The sequence below is a fragment of the Chelonia mydas genome, chromosome 5, assembly GCF_015237465.2.
Source record: "Chelonia mydas isolate rCheMyd1 chromosome 5, rCheMyd1.pri.v2, whole genome shotgun sequence".
Lineage (NCBI taxonomy): Eukaryota > Metazoa > Chordata > Testudines > Cheloniidae > Chelonia > Chelonia mydas.
Window position 1 is genome coordinate 129780687 of NC_051245.2, and position 17196 is coordinate 129797882.

The 17196-nt window shown below is 47.8% G+C and overlaps 2 protein-coding genes across 7 annotated transcripts in view; one reads left to right on the forward strand and one right to left on the reverse strand.

Moving 5' to 3' along the window:
- Nucleotides 1-238: 238 nt before the first annotated feature.
- On the reverse strand, nt 239-4477 carry LOC119566728 (translation initiation factor IF-2). Its single transcript, XM_037903131.1, has 3 exons — nt 4413-4477; nt 1541-2698; nt 239-299 (listed from the first exon to the last, which is right to left on the reverse strand). The coding sequence occupies exons 1-3, from the start codon at nt 4475-4477 to the stop codon at nt 239-241; spliced, it is 1284 nt and encodes a 427-aa protein (XP_037759059.1).
- Nucleotides 1809-17196, forward strand: part of FKTN (fukutin) — a 35213-nt gene continuing 19825 nt past the window's right edge. Inside the window, exons 1-3 of one of the 6 annotated variants that reach the window (XM_043547552.1) lie at nt 1809-1849; nt 6499-6688; nt 9414-9473. In XM_043547552.1, the coding sequence (XP_043403487.1) occupies nt 6584-6688; nt 9414-9473 (165 nt within the window). In that variant the 5' untranslated portion in view covers nt 1809-1849; nt 6499-6583. Of the gene's footprint in view, nt 1850-2291; nt 2388-4137; nt 4393-6498; nt 6689-9413; nt 9474-17196 lie in introns of those variants that run through there. The other 5 variants (XM_037902340.2, XM_043547553.1, XM_043547555.1 and 2 more) reach the window with 5 other exon arrangements.

Genomic DNA, 17196 nt, shown 5'->3' on the forward strand with positions numbered 1-17196 from the left:
CTGCAGGGGGGGTGAGCATGGTAGTGCTCTGCCTGCATGGCTACAAGCACCTGTATCGTGTCCGCTTCGTGCTCCATAATGCTTGGCAGCTGCTCCATGCTTTGGTGCCAGCGATCCGCATTCTGCTGGTGGACCCTCCTTTCCCTCTCCTGCCACTCCTGTGCTTTTTGATTTTTCATTAAGGGACTGCTGCATTACTTCATGCAACATGTCCTCTTTGCTTCTACGTGGCCTCTTCTTAATTCTTTGGAGTCTTTTGGCCAGTGATAACACAGACAGCTGAGATCTCAAGGTTGCATCTGTAAAGGCAAAATGCAACACTTAACAGAGGTAGCACTGTTCACACCAGACAGCATAATGATTTACCCATACTTAAAGACAACCACAGTCTACACAATGGCAGAATTTGCCCATCCCAAAGCAAGTACAGATAACCCACAGGAGCCCCAAAATGGTGAGTAAGTACAGGGGCAAGGGCAACTGACTGTTTCCTGGCCATACTGTCCTCTGGGGTTCTGTGCCTTGGTGAGAGCCAACAGCTGCAGGGAGCCCCTGTACTGAGCACTGTCCCCACATTTTCCACAGGAGTTTGTCCTGAAAGCTATCTCGCTGCTGAGAGTGACCTGGAAAGCAAGGGAGGGTCTTCTACAATGCGGCTTCCGCCCTGGCCCCTATGCAGCTTGCCCGTGTGCAGCAATGGTCTCTCTGCCCCTCACGGCACAGTGGCGCGGACATGTTAGCCTGACTGGGACAAGGAGCATAGTAGCTCTCCCAAGGAACCTGTACAAGCGGCTTGCCCAGCTTCTGCATGAGACCTTTGAAGAGATCACTGAGGCTGCTTACCACAATGTGAGAGAGCACATCAAAGCCCTATTCCGCATCTAGGCACGCATGCAGCCTTTGCCCCAAGAGCTCACACCGAACAACTTCCTTCCCAAAAAAAAAGCTGCTTACAGGAAACCTCCTCTGGTGTTTGTCCTTCCCCAAGCACCAGCCACTGCGACTGGCTACCTTCCTCCTGGCTTGAGAACAGCTCCTGGCTGCATGCAGCTAGGGATGTCAAGGTGTCTCCCTCCTCCTCCTGCCTTGTTGAACTGGGCTCTGAAGTGTCCATGGTGGTACTCGGAGGGGAGGTGGGGTCACCCTCAAGTATCGCATCCAGCTCTTTGTAGAAAAGGCAGGTCAAGGGGGCAGCACTTGAGCAGCTGTTTGCCTTGCAGGCTTTGCAGTAGGCATTCCGCAGCTCTTTCACTTTAATCCTGCACTGCAGTGTGTTCTGGTCATGGCCCTTTTCCATCCTGTCCCTTGATATCATAATTCCTATGACTGGAGCACAGCTGGGACTGGACAGCTTTCTTCCCCCCAAATACTGATGAGGTCCAGCACCTTGCCATTGTTCCGTACTGGGGATCGCCTGGCGGGGGGAGGCATGCTTACTTGGAAAGATGTGCTGAGAGCACTCCACACCTGGCTGAGCAAACAGGAAGGGGACTTTCAAAATCCCCAGAGAATTTAAAGGGTGGGTCTGACGATTGGTCACCTGAGGGCAGGGCAGAGGAGTTCAACGTGATGACCAGAGTGGCTAGAACAGGCAGCGTGGGACGCTTCTGGAGGCTGCTCAGAGCGCGTTAACCGACCAGGGCCTCCACACCGGCGCCGCGGGGCTCCAGCCGGGACGCAGCACGTGTTATGCCTCTCGCCGGGGGAATTAGCAGGCGCGCTCCAGCCGCAGAGTCCGGGCGCTCGGCGGGGCCTTGCCGGGGGGGACGCGGCCTGAGTCCGGGCGCCCGGCGCTGCTTCCACGCGCTCTGACTCGCCGGCGCAGCCACGCCCTGACACGCTTCCGCGGGTAAAAAACCCCAGACCTTCTGTCCCCGTCCCCCGACCCCCTGAGCAGCGCGAGACGCAGGCGGGCCCACGGGGAGCCTGGTTCAGGGGGCCCGCGGACGTAGGGCGCTGCCACCCGCCTCGAACCAAGGGCTGCCCTCCCGAGCCGACCTGCCGCGTCCAGGCGGGCTCCCCACCCCCGTCTCCGCGGCGCCCTCTCGCCGGCACCGCCCCAGGCTGCGGGCACAGGGGCCGCGGCGTGCGGGGCTCGTTCGAGGGCAAGGTTTCGGAGGGGCCAGCTTGCCCTGGGCCTCCTGCAGGCCGCACGCCCGGCAGGCCCATGAGGCACCGCCGGCGGCGGCGTCCGCCTCGTTGCCGGCTGAGACGCGAGGGGCAGCCCGGCCGCACGCGCAGGCCGCGGAGCACAGCGCGCGACGCGGGCCCCGGCCTGGCGCATGCGCAGACGACCCCGCCGCAGGCGGGCGCCTCTACGGCTTTACGGCTGCTGCAAACCACGCCCCCCTGGCGGACGCAAGCGGCGCGCGGTGGCGGCAGCCAAGGTAACGGAATGGCGGCCTGCGGGGGCTGCCCAAGCCCCCCTGGGGCCGGTGTGGGGGTGGGGCTGGCTCCGGTTCGGGCGACTGCAGCCCCGGGGTGGATCCGGCCCTGGTCAGTTGGCGGGGGCTCGGGCCCCCGGTAGCTTCCGCCCCGCCCAGCTGCGGGAGAACCCACCCCGGGCTCGCTCCCTCCGGGCCCCGAGCCGGGCTCTGCGGCCTGCCGGGCAGCGAAGCGCCCTCCCAGCAGCCGCCGCCTCCGCCGCTTGCGTGGGGTGACTCGGGGCGGGCCGCGGGCGTCTCGGCCCAGGGCGGGGCTGCAGGTCTGGGCTGCCCCGGCGGGCTCTTAGAAGCGCTGCCTGTCTCCTGAGGTGGGAGCCGCACAACCGCCTCCCGCCCAGCCTCTGTGCGGAGACCGGCATGGAACCAAAAAACAGCAGGACTTGGGCCTTCCTATGCTTAGCGCTGCCAGCTGTCTGATCACAGACCCCCCTTCCCCAGCGCCCCTCTGCCCCCGCCCTTTTCCGAGGCCCCGACCCCGCTCGCTGCCTCCGTCTCTCGCTCTCCCCCCCCCCTCACTTTCCCTGGGCTGGGGCAGGGAGCTTGGGTGTTGGAGGGGGCTCAGGGTTGAGGCAGACTCTGGGAGGGAGTTTGGGTGTTGGAGGGGGTTCTGACCTGGGGCAGGGGGTTTGGGGGTGCAGGCTCTGGGAGGGAGTTTGGGTGTTGGAGGGGGTTCTGACCTGGGGCAGGGGGCTTTGGGGTGCAGGCTCTGGGAGGGAGTTTGGGTGTTGGAGGGGGTTCTGACCTGGGGCAGGGGGTTTGGGGGTGCAGGCTCTGGGAGGGGGGTTGGGTGTTGGAGGGGGTTCTGACCTGGGGCAGGGGGCTTTGGGGTGCAGGCTCTGGGAGGGAGTTTGGGTGTTGGAGGGGGTTCTGACCTGGGGCAGGGGGTTTGGGGGTGCAGGCTCTGGGAGGGAGTTTGGGTGTTGGAGGGAGTTCTGACCTGGGGCAGGGGGTTTGGGGTGCAGGCTCTGGGAGGGGGGTTGGGTGTTGGAGGGGGTTCTGACCTGGGGCAGGGGGGTTGGGGTGCAGGCTCTGGGAGAGGGTTTGGGTGTTGGAGGGGGTTCTGACCTGGGGCAGGGGGTTTGGGGGTGCAGGCTCTGGGAGGGAGTTTGGGTGTTGGAGGGAGTTCTGACCTGGGGCAGGGGGCTTGGGGGTGCAGGCTCTGGGAGGGAGTTTGGGTGTTGGAGGGGGTTCTGACCTGGGGCAGGGGGCTTGGGGGTGCAGGCTCTGGGAGGGAGTTTGGGTGTTGGAGGGGGTTCTGACCTGGGGCAGGGGGTTTGGGGTGCAGGCTCTGGGAGGGGGGTTGGGTGTTGGAGGGGGTTCTGACCTGGGGCAGGGGGTTTGGGGTGCAGGCTCTGGGAGGGGGGTTGGGTGTTGGAGGGGGTTCTGACCTGGGGCAGGGGGTTTGGGGTGCAGGCTCTGGGAGAGGGTTTGGGTGTTGGAGGGAGTTCTGACCTGGGGCAGGGGGCTTTGGGGTGCAGGCTCTGGGAGGGAGTTTGGGTGTTGGAGGGGGTTCTGACCTGGGACAGGGGGTTTGGGGGTGCAGGCTCTGGGAGGGAGTTTGGGTGTTGGAGGGGGTTCTGACCTGGGGCAGGGGGTTTGGGGTGCAGGCTCTGGGAGAGGGTTTGGGTGTTGGAGGGGGTTCTGACCTGGGGCAGGGGGTTTGGAGTGCAGGCTCTGGGAGGGGGTTTGGGCTGCAGGCACCGACCGGATGGCACTTATCTCAGACGGGTTCTAGAAGCAGCAGCGGCTCCTGGGCAGCCAGGCGGCTCTGTACACTGCCCCCGCCTGTAAGCACTGCCCCTGCAGCTCCCATTGCCATGGTTGCCTGTTCCCAGCCAATGGGAGCAGTGGAGTTGGTGCGGTGCGCAGAGACCCCCCTGGCTGCACCACCTTCTAGGAGCCACTGGACATGCCAGCCGCTTCCAGGAGCGGTGTGGAACCAAGGCAGGTAGGGTGTCAGCCTTAGACCTTCTGTGCTGCCGGACTTCTAGCAGCTTAAAGTCTCCAGGATTAGCTTCAGTAGCCTCCGGCATATCGAGCCCAGTTCCGGGAGACTCCTGGCCAAACCGGGAGGGTTGGGAAGCCTAAATATGCTCAGCGTGCTTCTCAAAGATTAACTATTCCTCAGAACATAGAATTTAAGGCAAAAAGGGACCATTAGATCATCTAGTCCAGTGCTTTTCAACCTGTGGTTCACAGACTCCTGGGGGTGTGCAGACTATGTCTAAGATTTTCAAAGGGGTCTGTACCTCCATGTGAAATTTTTTAGGGGTCTGCAAATAAAGAAATGGTTGAAAACCACAAATCTAGTCTGACCACCTCTAGATCACAAGCCACCACCCATACCTGCACAGTAACCGGTGACCAAAATGAGACCCAAGTATTTCAGTCCACAGGAGACTAGACTGTTATATGCCCAAGGCAGAGAATAGGAGAGTGCACCAATGTCTGAGGCCCCTACAATGGCAGGGATTAAGTGAAATATGGCGGGATAATTTTGGCAAGTGACCCACACCCATACTCCGCAGAGGAAGGTGACATCCCTACACCCCCGGGCACTGCTAATCTGATCTGGGGGGAAATTCTTTTCTGACCCCATATATGATGATCAGTTAGACCCTGACTATGTGAGCAAAATCCAGCCAGCCAACCACCTGAGAGAATGCTCAGTGCTACCTCAGAGTCCTAGCCCTCCCTGTCCAGTGTCTGATCTCCCATGATGCTTAAGAAGAATGAGATTAAAAAAAAAAAAAAGTCCTCTCAGAATACATTGGGCAGGGAGATTATTTACAACTGTTATGATAAAACTGACATGCTTAAATTACCTAAAACATGGTGAGTAGGTAGAACAGATGAGATTAGAATTTGACTCCCCATCCTGAGCTCAGACCATTAGGCCAACTAGAGAAATCCTTTACTTATGAAATCAGACGCTGCTGAGTTTGATTGTATGCTGGTGTTAGTGCCAGAATAGAATCCAATTTACAAAGTATCTGAAAACCTTACTAGAGAAGAGCCATAGGTGTTTCCCACCCAGCAAATTTCCCAAATTATGCCAGCTCAGAAGTGACAGATTGAACTGGAGTCTCAAACTTTGATACCCTGAATGGTAGTTGCATTCTACTACTAGTGCTAGATTTAAATGTTAGTGTTCAGACTCACTATGTTTAAAGCTCTGATTTATGTTTCGTTGACTAGCATCATCAGTACTACTCTAAGCTCATTTTATATGGACAGGGAACCATGGAAGCTATTTAGCTAAGGAAGAGCAGGATTGAAGAAAGGAAATGAACCAATGTTATCATTCTGAACAACACAATACATGAGACATAATCAGAGATGTAATCACAGTATAAATGACTGTTCTAGTGTCTGGTGTCTCCTCAAATGCAGGATTTTCTCTCACAGAATGAAGTTTCACTGCATTCTCATTAGATGCCCCTATTTCTGGTCAAGTGAAAGAAAAAATAACACACAAAAGAGAAAAACGTTCTCTTTCCTATTAATCAATCCTGGTTTCTTGCTCTGATTGTTTTAGATCTGTTTTTCCTCTTTCTCCCATTATAGTTAAATATTTTAAATAACAAAATGGTCTCAATGCAAACATTGTTCCTCTCCCCAGCCAATGAGTCTTTTTAGGTAGTCTCTCTTATTTAGTTGGCATTTCTTCCCCTTCAGTAGGTGATTGTTTCTTATTAAACATGCTAGTTGCACATCGATTGTGTTCTCACTCCAGTAGCTTTCCTAGATGTCTTGCTTATATAGTTAGGATTGCATCTAGATTGGCTGTAGTTTGAAGGGGTTTTATTTGTTTAAAATATGTTTTTTCAAAGATAAGACTAGAAACCCAGCAGTTTCACTGATTAGCACCCATTTCATGTGGATTTACACATAATTTGCATTACTCTTTTTTTTCTTCTGTAAGTACTTTATGTTCACACAATTTACTATAGTTTCAGTTAGCTTTTCAGAACTGTTATACCTTGGTATTAAAAAGTAGATTTTGTATATTTTTTTTTTTTACTTAAACTAAGCAACCTTCCTTTTCTCACAGAAAAGCAAAGAAGTAATACGCAATCTGAAAAGATGAAAAAGACTGACCTGCTTTCAAGTGATAATCAAGTGAGCCCTGAAGACTAATGCAGAGAATTAATAAGAACGTGGTTTTGGCTCTTCTTACCTTGACAAGTTCAGTGTTTCTCCTGTTCCAGTTGTACTATTATAAGTACTACTTATCTCCAAAGGTAAAAAATATCACTTTAAAGACTTGAATTTGCAGGGGGGGGATTAAAATAGTACTTATTATGCTCAGGTGCATTAAAAATATTAACTAATTATTACTCAAAAATCCCTGTGGGATTGACGACTATTACCATAAGATTGACTTGCAAAAGTTAAATACATTACCCAACAGGACACAGTGAGTAGGTACCATAGAAAAAATGAGGTTAGAATGTTACTCTCAATCCTGAGCCACTCTGCCAGCTAGACAAAGACTTTACCAATGAAATCAGACACTGGATTGAATTTCCACAATTCCAGGTTTTTCTGCACATTCGAACTCGGTCTGGTACATCAAAAGTTTTTTTAAAAACTTCCCAAGTGCATGCACCTTTACTTAACCCAGACTGATGTATGATTCTGTGTTGAAACCTGAGTCAGCCTTGAGTTTCTGTAAGGCTGTTTAGGGAAGCAAAAAAGTAAAATGCAATTTGTTGTTTGCAGCATCTTCAACAGATGTGTTAAAATTAAAAGAAGCTACTGTTTCTGCAGAATCAGTCACCTTTAACCTGTCTCTGGGGTTCTACTGTAAAGCTTTCTAGATACCAAATGTAAATTCCTGTAGTTATGATTCTGATTGAGAACCAAGAGGCACATGTGGCTAGATGTAATCTTTCCGTAATGGGAAAATAAAGGCAATAATTAGCTAAGATGGTGCTAGAAGTGAAATCTTGCCTCATGAGGATTACATGGTTTATCTCTAGATTTCAATACACACAGTACAAGAACTGAAGGCAACAGTATGTCTTCACTTACTCCTTCTTTAGAAGGAAAGTCTGTTGGTATCTAATTTCCGGCTTAGCTCTTTTGGTGGGGGGAACACTTATTCAGTCTGAAGTCTTCTTAGTGTTACATGACATTACAGTCTGGCTTCCTCATATGCTGTCCACAGCAAGGCTGTGAATTAGAAATCATTGTCCTCTAGGTAGCTAGGAATCTGAGGCTTTAACACAAATATTTTCTTATGACACAAATATTTTCCTTCTCAAACTTATCCATTGAGGGTCATATCTTTGACAGGCTGCACCACTGAACCTAAGGTATGACTTTTCCCCAGTGTTCTGGGGCTACTGGCATTATTTCATCTTCCTTTTTCAGGGTGGATTGATTTAAATCACTGATTTTAATCATGATTTTAATCAACAAATAGGAAACCTTGATTTAAAAAATCAATTTTAATCGCGTTTTGCATTTGTACATTTTAGTATATTGCTTAACTTAAAAGAAGTTATTTAATTTGTATATTTTTTTATATTTGTTAGAAAATGGTGAATGATGCATTTCTTGTTCACTAGGTTAATTTTTTACTTGCACTTTGCATCCAGCCCTAGTTGGATGGAAATTCAAATTACATTTAAAATGCAGAAAACCAGCATTTTAAATTAAATAAAACTACCTTAAATAGCCTGGATGCATAAGAAAATAATTATCAAAACATATCTTGCCTTTAAAACTAACTGATTTATTAAACGAAGTATTATCTGTAGTTAGTGAATTGAACTTATTGTTTCTGGTTACCATGTCTTCATTTAACAGTAGTAAATATCATCATCTCACGTTGTTTTTAATCATAGATTGAAAAGCAAGAAAGCTTGTTTTCCTTTTCTAACTCCCAATTATTTTTTTAATTTTGAGTGCACTGAACTTGCTGAACAAACTGAAATGAAGGAAATATTCTCGCTGCAACCGCAGAAGAGGCTACTGCTGTCAAAAGCTGGTTTAGCACTTTAGCATAATATGATTTCAGATCCTCAGCCAGTAACTTCCACGAGTTCAGTAATTTGACTTTCTTTAATACTTTGGCAGCAAACACAGAATCATAGAATATCAGGGTTGGAAGGGACCTCAGGAGGTCATCTAGTCCAACCCCCTGCTCAAAGCAGGACCAAGCCCCAACTAAATCATCCCAGCCAGGGCTTTGTCAAGTCTGACCTTAAAAACATCTAAGGAAGGAGATTCCACCACCTCCCTAGGTAACGCATTCCAGGGTTTCACCACCCTCCTAGTGAAAAAGTTTTTCCTAATATCCAACCTAAACCTCCCCCACTGCAACTTGAGACCATTGCTCCTTGTTCTGTCATCTGCTACCAGTGAGAACAGTATAGATCCATCTCTTTGGAACACCCATTCAGGTAGTTGAAAGCAGCTCTCAAATCCCCCCTCATTCTTCTCTTCCGCAGATTAAACAATCCCAGTTCCCTCAGCCTCTCCTCATGAGTCATGTGTTCCAGTCCCCTAAATGTACTGCTTAATATTATTTTTTGTATTTAATTAAATGATTTTAATAGATTATAATAAGTTTAGGCCTAAACACAGGTTGTTATCCAAAAGGTAATTTTAAATAGGTTTGTTTTTTTAAATAAACCTATATTTAATTTACATTTTAAAAAATCGTTTTGTTTATTCTTACCCACCCTGTCCTTTTTTCTTTTACTAATTGTCCTATTGACTTGGAAACATAAGGCTAGATCCAGCAGTCCTTGCATGGTCCTTCTAAATATATTAAGTGAATATTCCTGGGCATGATTTTTACTTCATGTAACATATATAAGTGACTTAAAACTGCAATCCTTGAAATGTAAAGTGTTTGTGAAAAAGATATGTACAATTTCCTTTTATAAATCTAAACAAAACCACCATTTGGGACATCTTAGGTGTCAAAATATCTTTTGTCCTTGTTCTTGCTAGAATGGAGCTGTTTTTTCAAAAGTTAAAGGAAGCCAGTCAGGACAAGACGGCATACAATGGGTATGTTCAATGTTATTTATTTATACAGCATCCCTGTAAGTATCAATAAACTCTTATAGAATTGCAAATTATGGGTCCTCTTCTGCGTCCAGTTTAGTCATTGGGAATTTTGTTGTTTTAAATGGAAGCAGCCTTGATCTTACCGCCCTGAACATGACCATTAAAGTAAAGGGGATTTCTGAGTGCTCGGCTGTCTCAGGATCATGCACCTGTTTCTGGAGTGGAACTTAGGCTTGTAGTGGTGGCATCAGTATAACAAAATAGTTTAGATACAGGAAGTGAAGAATAACTTATCCTATTAAAACAGCAGGGACAAGTTAGATAAGCAGCATGTAATTTAATCTGATTAGAATTGGGCCAAGACACTAACACAGAAACTGGAAATCTTTAATTTACCTTTTTTAAAAGTGAATTTAGTGTTTGTGAAAGGTATCAGATTGATGGATTTGAACACTGAAAGTCTTCTGAAGTCTTCTGTTTATCAGTAGGATACACTTGGGCATGCTAATGGGAGTGCAGTGCAAGCTTCCCCAAGCTCCTGTGCCCCCATCTATAATATACTGGTTTCAAAACCTATTCAGTTGGAACGGTTTAAATTGTTCGTTCAACTCTGTTTGACGCTTAATATAATTATGGTGCTTCAGGGCTCAGAGGGAAGTCATTTTCCATGTCTGTTCAATCCTTGGCCACTTTTGATGAGACAACCAGCACAGGTCACAGTTTGAGCCAATTGTGACAATTTCATGATGTAAACTTCTCTCTCATCAGAATGGGACTCAGGCCATGTACTGACAAAACAATCCAGCATGGTTGAACCTACCAGGAGCAAAAAGCCCCCGCTGACACAGACTCTGGGGATCATTAGAGCATGCACACTGTCATACTAAATTATCTGCCTTTTAGGAAATAGTTTATTTTAACTACAGTTCATAATCCTGTGTATATGCTACAGTACAGTAAGACTCTCAGTAGCCTTCATGAAGAATCCAAAATCGAATATTTAAAAAGAGTTGATAGCAAGTGTGGAATTATGCAATTATTTGTATTTGGATTTTTGTCTAGAGTCCTTGCCATTGCTGGTTAAATTTTATACCAGAAATGTTTGTATCCATGTTCACCTTTCAAAAATCTGGGTAAAGTAAAAGATACCTTCTGTTGGATCACCATACAGTGTAATACTTATACGTACCAGATGAGGCCTTTGTCAGATGAGCAATATTACAAAGCATTTGAAGACATTGGTTGAAATTCCCTATTTTTGAAACAGAGGTATTAAGCTAGGTTTGTGGGTTTGGGGACCTTGGAGATTCTTTTGTCTGTGTAGTCCTTAAGACACTTTTCCACCTTTTAAGAAACATTTCTGCAGAATCTGGCTTTGTCTTTCCTTTTCTGATGCAGAAGTTCTGATCCATGCCTTTGTGTCCTTCCAAACTGAATATTGAAATGCTTTGCTTATTGGAATTCCAGCTTGTTTAATACGCTGTAGCTGGCACAAAATCACCAGCTAAAATTTTTACTGGTAGATAGTTATATTACATAATACTGCACACTCTTCCAAGTTGTTTGACCTTGTTTTGCTTGCTGTCACTCTAGCTTCATGTTAGTTGTTTATGCTGACTTATAAAGTTCTTCACAAACAGGGGGCAAAGTTACCTTTCTACGTCTTATTATTACTTCAATATCAAGATATGTTTTGGTTGGCTGCTTTTTTTAGGGCTTAATCCTGCAGGCTGTTGAGCACTGCTGAAAGAAGCTCAGAGAGCCAAAGTTGTAATGCTTATGCTTGGTATTTGTTCAGAACCTGCTTAGAAAAGTGGGTTGTGAACAAATCTCTGTGCCTGCAATGAACACCACACTGATGGTTATGGAGAAAAGTGGATGTAAGGGGGAGACTGTGTAGGGTTGTCAACTTTGTAATCACACAAAACTGAATATCCTTGCCCCGCCCCTTCCCTGTGGCTCCGCCTCTTGGCCTGCCCCATCCCCGAGACCCCACCCCAGGGTACGAGAGGGGGCTCCAGGCTGGGGCAGGGAGTTGGTGTGCGGGAGGGGAGTGAGGGCTCCAGCTGGGGGTGCGGGCTCTGGAATGGGGATGAGGGGTTTGGGGTTCAGGCTGGGGGGGTGGAGCCGAGGGATTTGGAATGTGGGAGGGGGCTGCGGGTTGAGGCAGGGGGTTAGGGTATGGGAGAGGGTACGGGCTTTGGGCTGGGGGTGCGGACTCTGGGGTGGGGCCAGAAATGAGGGCTTCTGCTTTTCGGGGGTGGCACAGGCCTGGGCCAGAGGGTTGGGGCACAGGCTTACCTTGGGCGGCTCCCGGTCAGCAGCACAGCGGGGCCAAGGGAGACTCCCTGCCTATCCTGGCTCCGCGCTGAGCCCCGGAAGTGGCCAGCAGGTCCGGTTCCTAGGTGAGGGGACCAGGATGCTCCGCGCGCTACTCTCACAAGCAGGCACCGCACTCTTTTCTCCCCCTCCCCCTGCCTCCGTCCCCCCCGCACCCCCGGCCAATGGGAATATGGAGCTGGTGCTCAGGGCGGGGGCAGCGTGCGGAACCCCGTGCCCACCCCCGCAGGCGCCAGACCTGCTGGCCACTTCCAGGACGCAGTGCGGTGCCAGGACAGGTAGATACTAGCCTGCCTTAGCCCTGCAGCACCTCCAGCCTGACTTTTAACGGCCCAGTCAGCCGTGCTGACCAGAGCCACCAGGGTCCCTTTTCGACTGAGCGTTCTGGTCAAAAACCAGATGCCTGGCAGCCTTAAGAATGTGCCCTAGCTGTGTCCTTTGGTTTAGATACGGTCCTGCGCTTGCAAGCGATGTGCATAGTAGTCATTTTAAAGATGTTTAGGTACTGCCAGCCAGGTGTAACGGCTACTCTGGTATGTTCAAGAGCTGTATTTGGGGAAAGTCAAAGCAGGGGCAGCTGCGAGGACTGCCGCCTTACACAGAATATGTGATGATTCTAAGACGTGGCATTTCTCATAGCCAGCTACTGAGTGCTTCGTGAGATGTACTGGACATGATGTTCTTTCTGGCTCAACAGCCTGCAGGAATAGTGCCCTTGTAGCTTTTACTTTACTTTACTTGGATTGTTAGTAACAAAGCAGAATACTTATCCTGCTGGAGGCTCATTGCAGTTGTTTCTCAGCTTTCATCCTGCAGGATAAAGCCCTAAATTATTCAACTTCTCTGAATACCTGAAAATTCTTGACTTCAGGACTATCCCCCGCTACCTCTTGTTTAAGTCTAGGGTGACAAGATGTCCCAATTTTATAGGGACAGTCCTGATTTTGGGTTTTTTTTCTTATATAAGCTCCTATTATGCCCCACCCCCGTCCCAATTTTTCACACTTGCTGTCTGGTCACCCTATTTAAGTCTAAACTTGAAGAGCATTTCCGCTGTAAAAATGACACCTTCCTTTTCCCACAGATTTATTCCCTGATATTCAGAGGCAAATCTGCTCACTTTAATGACAAAAGTAATACTTTTACTACTTTACCTTCCTAGTAGTTGTGTTGGCTCTGCAGAGCTCACGGGGGGAATGGATTTCATCCCTTCTTGTGAAACTCCTATAGAACTGGTGCATAAATTCAATTTGCTGAGCTGTATTCTGTTGTCACTTACACTTGTGCATCCCTGTTAAAGCCAGTTGTGTTCTAGAGGTGGCAGAATATGGGCCACAGATGTATATTATTGGACACAATGTATGACCCAAACAAAACCATAGCTTGACATTCAAATGCCAGGTTCAGATTGCAGGGTGGTAGTTGGAGGGTGGGGCAGAGTCTCTTAACGGAACACATTTGATCTGGAATCACTGAGGTATGATGAACATGCAATCCTGCAATGCCATTTTTACATTCACTTTTCAGAGTAGAACTGCACATTAAGGCATTTGCTTGTAATTGATTTAATCCATCCTGCAGTGTTAAATTAGATTAACTTTTAATTGTTGTCACAGTACAATAAATTGCTGTAAATGTTTGTTGATTTTTCATCTTCCATGGAGATGTGAATGTATCTAATTGAAAGAATACCTGTGTATGAGTCAAGCTAACAAATCACCCACCTAGAGACTGGATAATCTTGCTGAAGCATCTAGTCCTTACAGTACTTTTTTTATACTTAAAAACATCAGAGTGGTCTAGACAAAACAAAGAGTGCATTACATATATGCTTGTCTGAACAATGCTCATTTTGTACATACCAGAAACCATTGATGGCATGAATTGTGCAGTTCCCCTTAATGGAGTGACCAAATGTCGCAGTTTGCTGAGGATACTCTTGAAATCCACCTGCTAATACTTCTCCCTTGCCCCTCAAAAATAAATAAGCAAAAATTCCTGATTAGATTTTGCCAGTTTCACAGCAAAAGACACCCTGAAATAGTGCTACCATGAGCATGTTTTATGATCAAAGATAGTTTCCTTCACTCTTCTTGTCGTTTCACCATTTGTAAAATAGGATAAGAATATATATTTGTTTCTGTCATATTGATGAGAATTAATTAGTTAATACGTGTATAGTGCTTTGAAGACCTAAAGTGGTGAATACATGCTAATTATTATTATGGCATATAGTATCTACTAAGTGTAATAATAAACTCCTCTTCCTCCCAAATTTGAATGACCGTTTTGTAAGATGACTAGCTCACATGATTATATAATCCTGTTGACTGGGATTTTTTAAAAATAGTCTTGTAAAGAATTTAAATTCTAATTCGTATGAATATCACAATTTGTGCTTTCAGGAAAATAATATATTTTTGTTAACTTATTTCATAAGTGAAAAAAGCCAGTACATTTCACTAAACCCACAATTTACTCTTAATTTTGCTGCTGTTGTCTAACGATCATTGTCTCAAAAGCTAGTCTGGCCCTACTTTTTCCAGTAGAGGGCTCTGCTGTACAGCAAGAACTGCACTGGCCAGAAACACTGAACCCAAAACGTGAGCTTAGAGTTCTTAAAAATATATGGACATGAGAGCGCCTATATGTCCACATAAGGACTACATCATACACATGCTATTGCACATAAAGTATAGCCAGTCAGTGAAGGATTTTAAATGTGTGTCACGGGACAACCCTGTTCTTTTATGTACAGTAACTCCTCACTTAACGTGTATTTATGTTCCTGAAAAATGCAACTTTAAGCGAAACAATGTTAAGCGAATCCAGTTTCCCCGTAAGAAATCATGTAAATGGGGGGCGGGGTTAGGTTCCAGGGAATATTTTTTTTGCCAGACAAGATATATACACACACACAGTATAAGTTTTAAACAAACAATTTAATACTGTACACAGCGATGATGGTTGTGAAGCTTGGTTGAGGTGGTGGAGTCAGAGGGTGGGATATTTCTCAGGGAATGCCTGACTGCTAAATGATGAACTAGCAATTGGCTGAGCCCTCAAGGGTTAACTAATTGTTGTTAATGTAGCCTCACACTCTACAAGGCAGCAGGAATGGAAGGAGGGGAGACAGCATGGCAGATAGAGACACGCACCTTGTGTGTGAGAGAGAGAGAGAGAGAGAGATGCGCATTTCCCCTTTAAGTACACTGACACCACTCTTAAGTACACTAAGGGTATGTCTACACTAGGAAGTTAGGTCGAATTTATAGAAGTCGGTTTTTTAGAAATCGGTTTTATATATTCGAGTGTGTGTATCCCCACACAAAATGCTCTAAGTGCATTAAGTGCATTAACTCAGCGGAGTGCTTCCACAGTACCGAGGCTAGAGTCGACTTCCGGAGCGTTGCACTGTGGGTAGCTATACCACAGTTCCCGCAGTCTCCGCTGCCCATTGGAATTCTGGGTTGAGATCCCAATGCCTGATGGGGCTAAAACATTGTCGCGGGTGGTTCTGGGTACATATCATCAGGCCCCCGTTCCCTCCCTCCCTCCCTCCGTGAAAGCAAGGGCAGACAATCATTTCGCGCCTTTTTTCCTGAGTTACCTGTGCAGACACCATACCACGGCAAGCATGGAGCCCGCTCAGCTCACTGTCACCGTATGTCTCCTGGTGCTGGCAGACGTGGTACTGCATTGCCACACAGCAGCAGCAACCCATTGCCTTGTGGTACCAAACGGTGCAATAGGACTGGTAGCCGTCATCATCATGTCCGAGGTGCTCCTGGTCACCTGTGTGAGGTCGATCAGGAGCGCCTGGGCAGACATGGGCGCAGGGACTAAATTTGGAGTGACTTGATCAGGTCATTCTCTTTAGTCCTGCAGTCAGTCCTATTGAACCATCTTATGGTGAGCAGGCAGGCGATACGAATTGCTAGCAGTCCTATTGCATCATCTTCTGCCGGGCAGGCAAGAGATGAGGATGGCTAGCAGTCCTATTGTACCATCTTCTGCTGAGCAGCCATGAGATGTGGATGGCATGCAGTTCTTCTGCACCGTCTGCTGCCAGCCAAAGATGTAAAAGATAGATGGAGTGTATCAAAACAAGAAATAGACCAGTTTTGTTTTGTACTCATTTGCAAACCCCCTCCTCCCCCGCCCCCTGTCTAGGCGACTCATTCCTCTAGGTCACACTGCAGTCACTCGCAGAGAAGGTGCAGCGAGGTAAATCTAGCCATGTATCAATCAGAGGCCAGACTAACCTCCTTGTTCCAATAAGAACAATAACTTAGGTGCTCCATTTCTTATTGGAACCCTCCGTGAAGTCCTGCCTGAAATACTCCTTGATGTAAAGCCACCCCCTTTGTTGATTTTAACTCCCTGTAAGCCAGCCCTGTAAGCCGTGTCGTCAGTTGCCCCTCCCTGCGTCAGAGCAACGGCAAACAATCGTGCATCTGAGTTGAGAGTGCTGTCCAGAGCGGTCACAATGGAGCACTCTGGGATAGCTCCCGGAGGCCAATACCGTCGAATTGTGTCCACAGTACCCCAAATTCGACCCGGCAAGGCCGATGTAAGCGCTAATCCACTTGTTGGAGTGGAGTAAGGAAATCGATTTTAAGAGCCCTTTAAGTCGAAATAAAGTGTGGACGGGTGCAGGTTTACATCGATTTAACGCTGCTAAATTCGACCTAAAGTCCTAGTGTAGACCAGGGCTAAGTTGTTAAGTTAATCAGCAAGCTGAGACCCATGGCAGCTGCTGCCAGGAAGCTCCCTCCGTCCTGAGCCCTGTCATGTGTCCCCCTGCTCTATGGAGATGGGGTAAACGGGGTGCAGGGGGGAGGGGGACACCCTGACATTAGCCCCCCTCTCCTCCTCCTTCCCCTCCGCCCCCCAAGCAAGCAGGAGGCTCTGGAGAGCAGCTCCAAGGCAGAGGGCGGGAGCAGCACATGGCAGTGGGGGGAGGGACAGCTGAACTGCCAGCAATTGATAGCCTGCTTGGCAGCTGCTGCACAGAGAACTTAGGGGAGCAGGGAGCTGATGGGGGGCTGCCCATCAGTCCACACTGGTTCCAAGCCCCCACCAGCTAGCTCCAACGGGCTGCTCTTCCGGCAAGCAGTGGACAAAGCAGGCGGCTGCCAAACCACGTTATAAGGGAGCATTGCACAACTTTAAACGAGTATGTTCCCTAATTGATAAGCAATGTAACAACGAAACAACGTTAACCAGGATGACTTTAAGTGAGGAGTTACTGTACATACTTCACTCTGTAAACTCCTTTGACTCTATCAGGTTTGGTGCTTGTTCCACTTTCTGTTCCCATTGCAGAAGTCTTATTGGGAGAGATCAATTCCTAATGGATTCATAATTTTAAAAGGTTAAC

What these genes read in the sequence shown, in the direction of transcription:
- LOC119566728 (XM_037903131.1), bottom strand. Translation starts at nt 4,477, where the DNA reads ATGCCGGAGGCTACTGAAGCTAATCCTGGAGACTTTAAGCTGCTAGAA. An exon ending in GAAGTCCGGCAGCACAGAAG is followed by an intron (nt 2,699 to 4,412) that starts GTCTAAGGCTGA and finishes CCAGACCTGCAG; the next exon opens with CCCCGCCCTGGGCCGAGACG. An exon ending in CTCCTCTGCCCTGCCCTCAG is followed by an intron (nt 300 to 1,540) that starts GTGACCAATCGT and finishes TTGCCTTTACAG; the next exon opens with ATGCAACCTTGAGATCTCAG.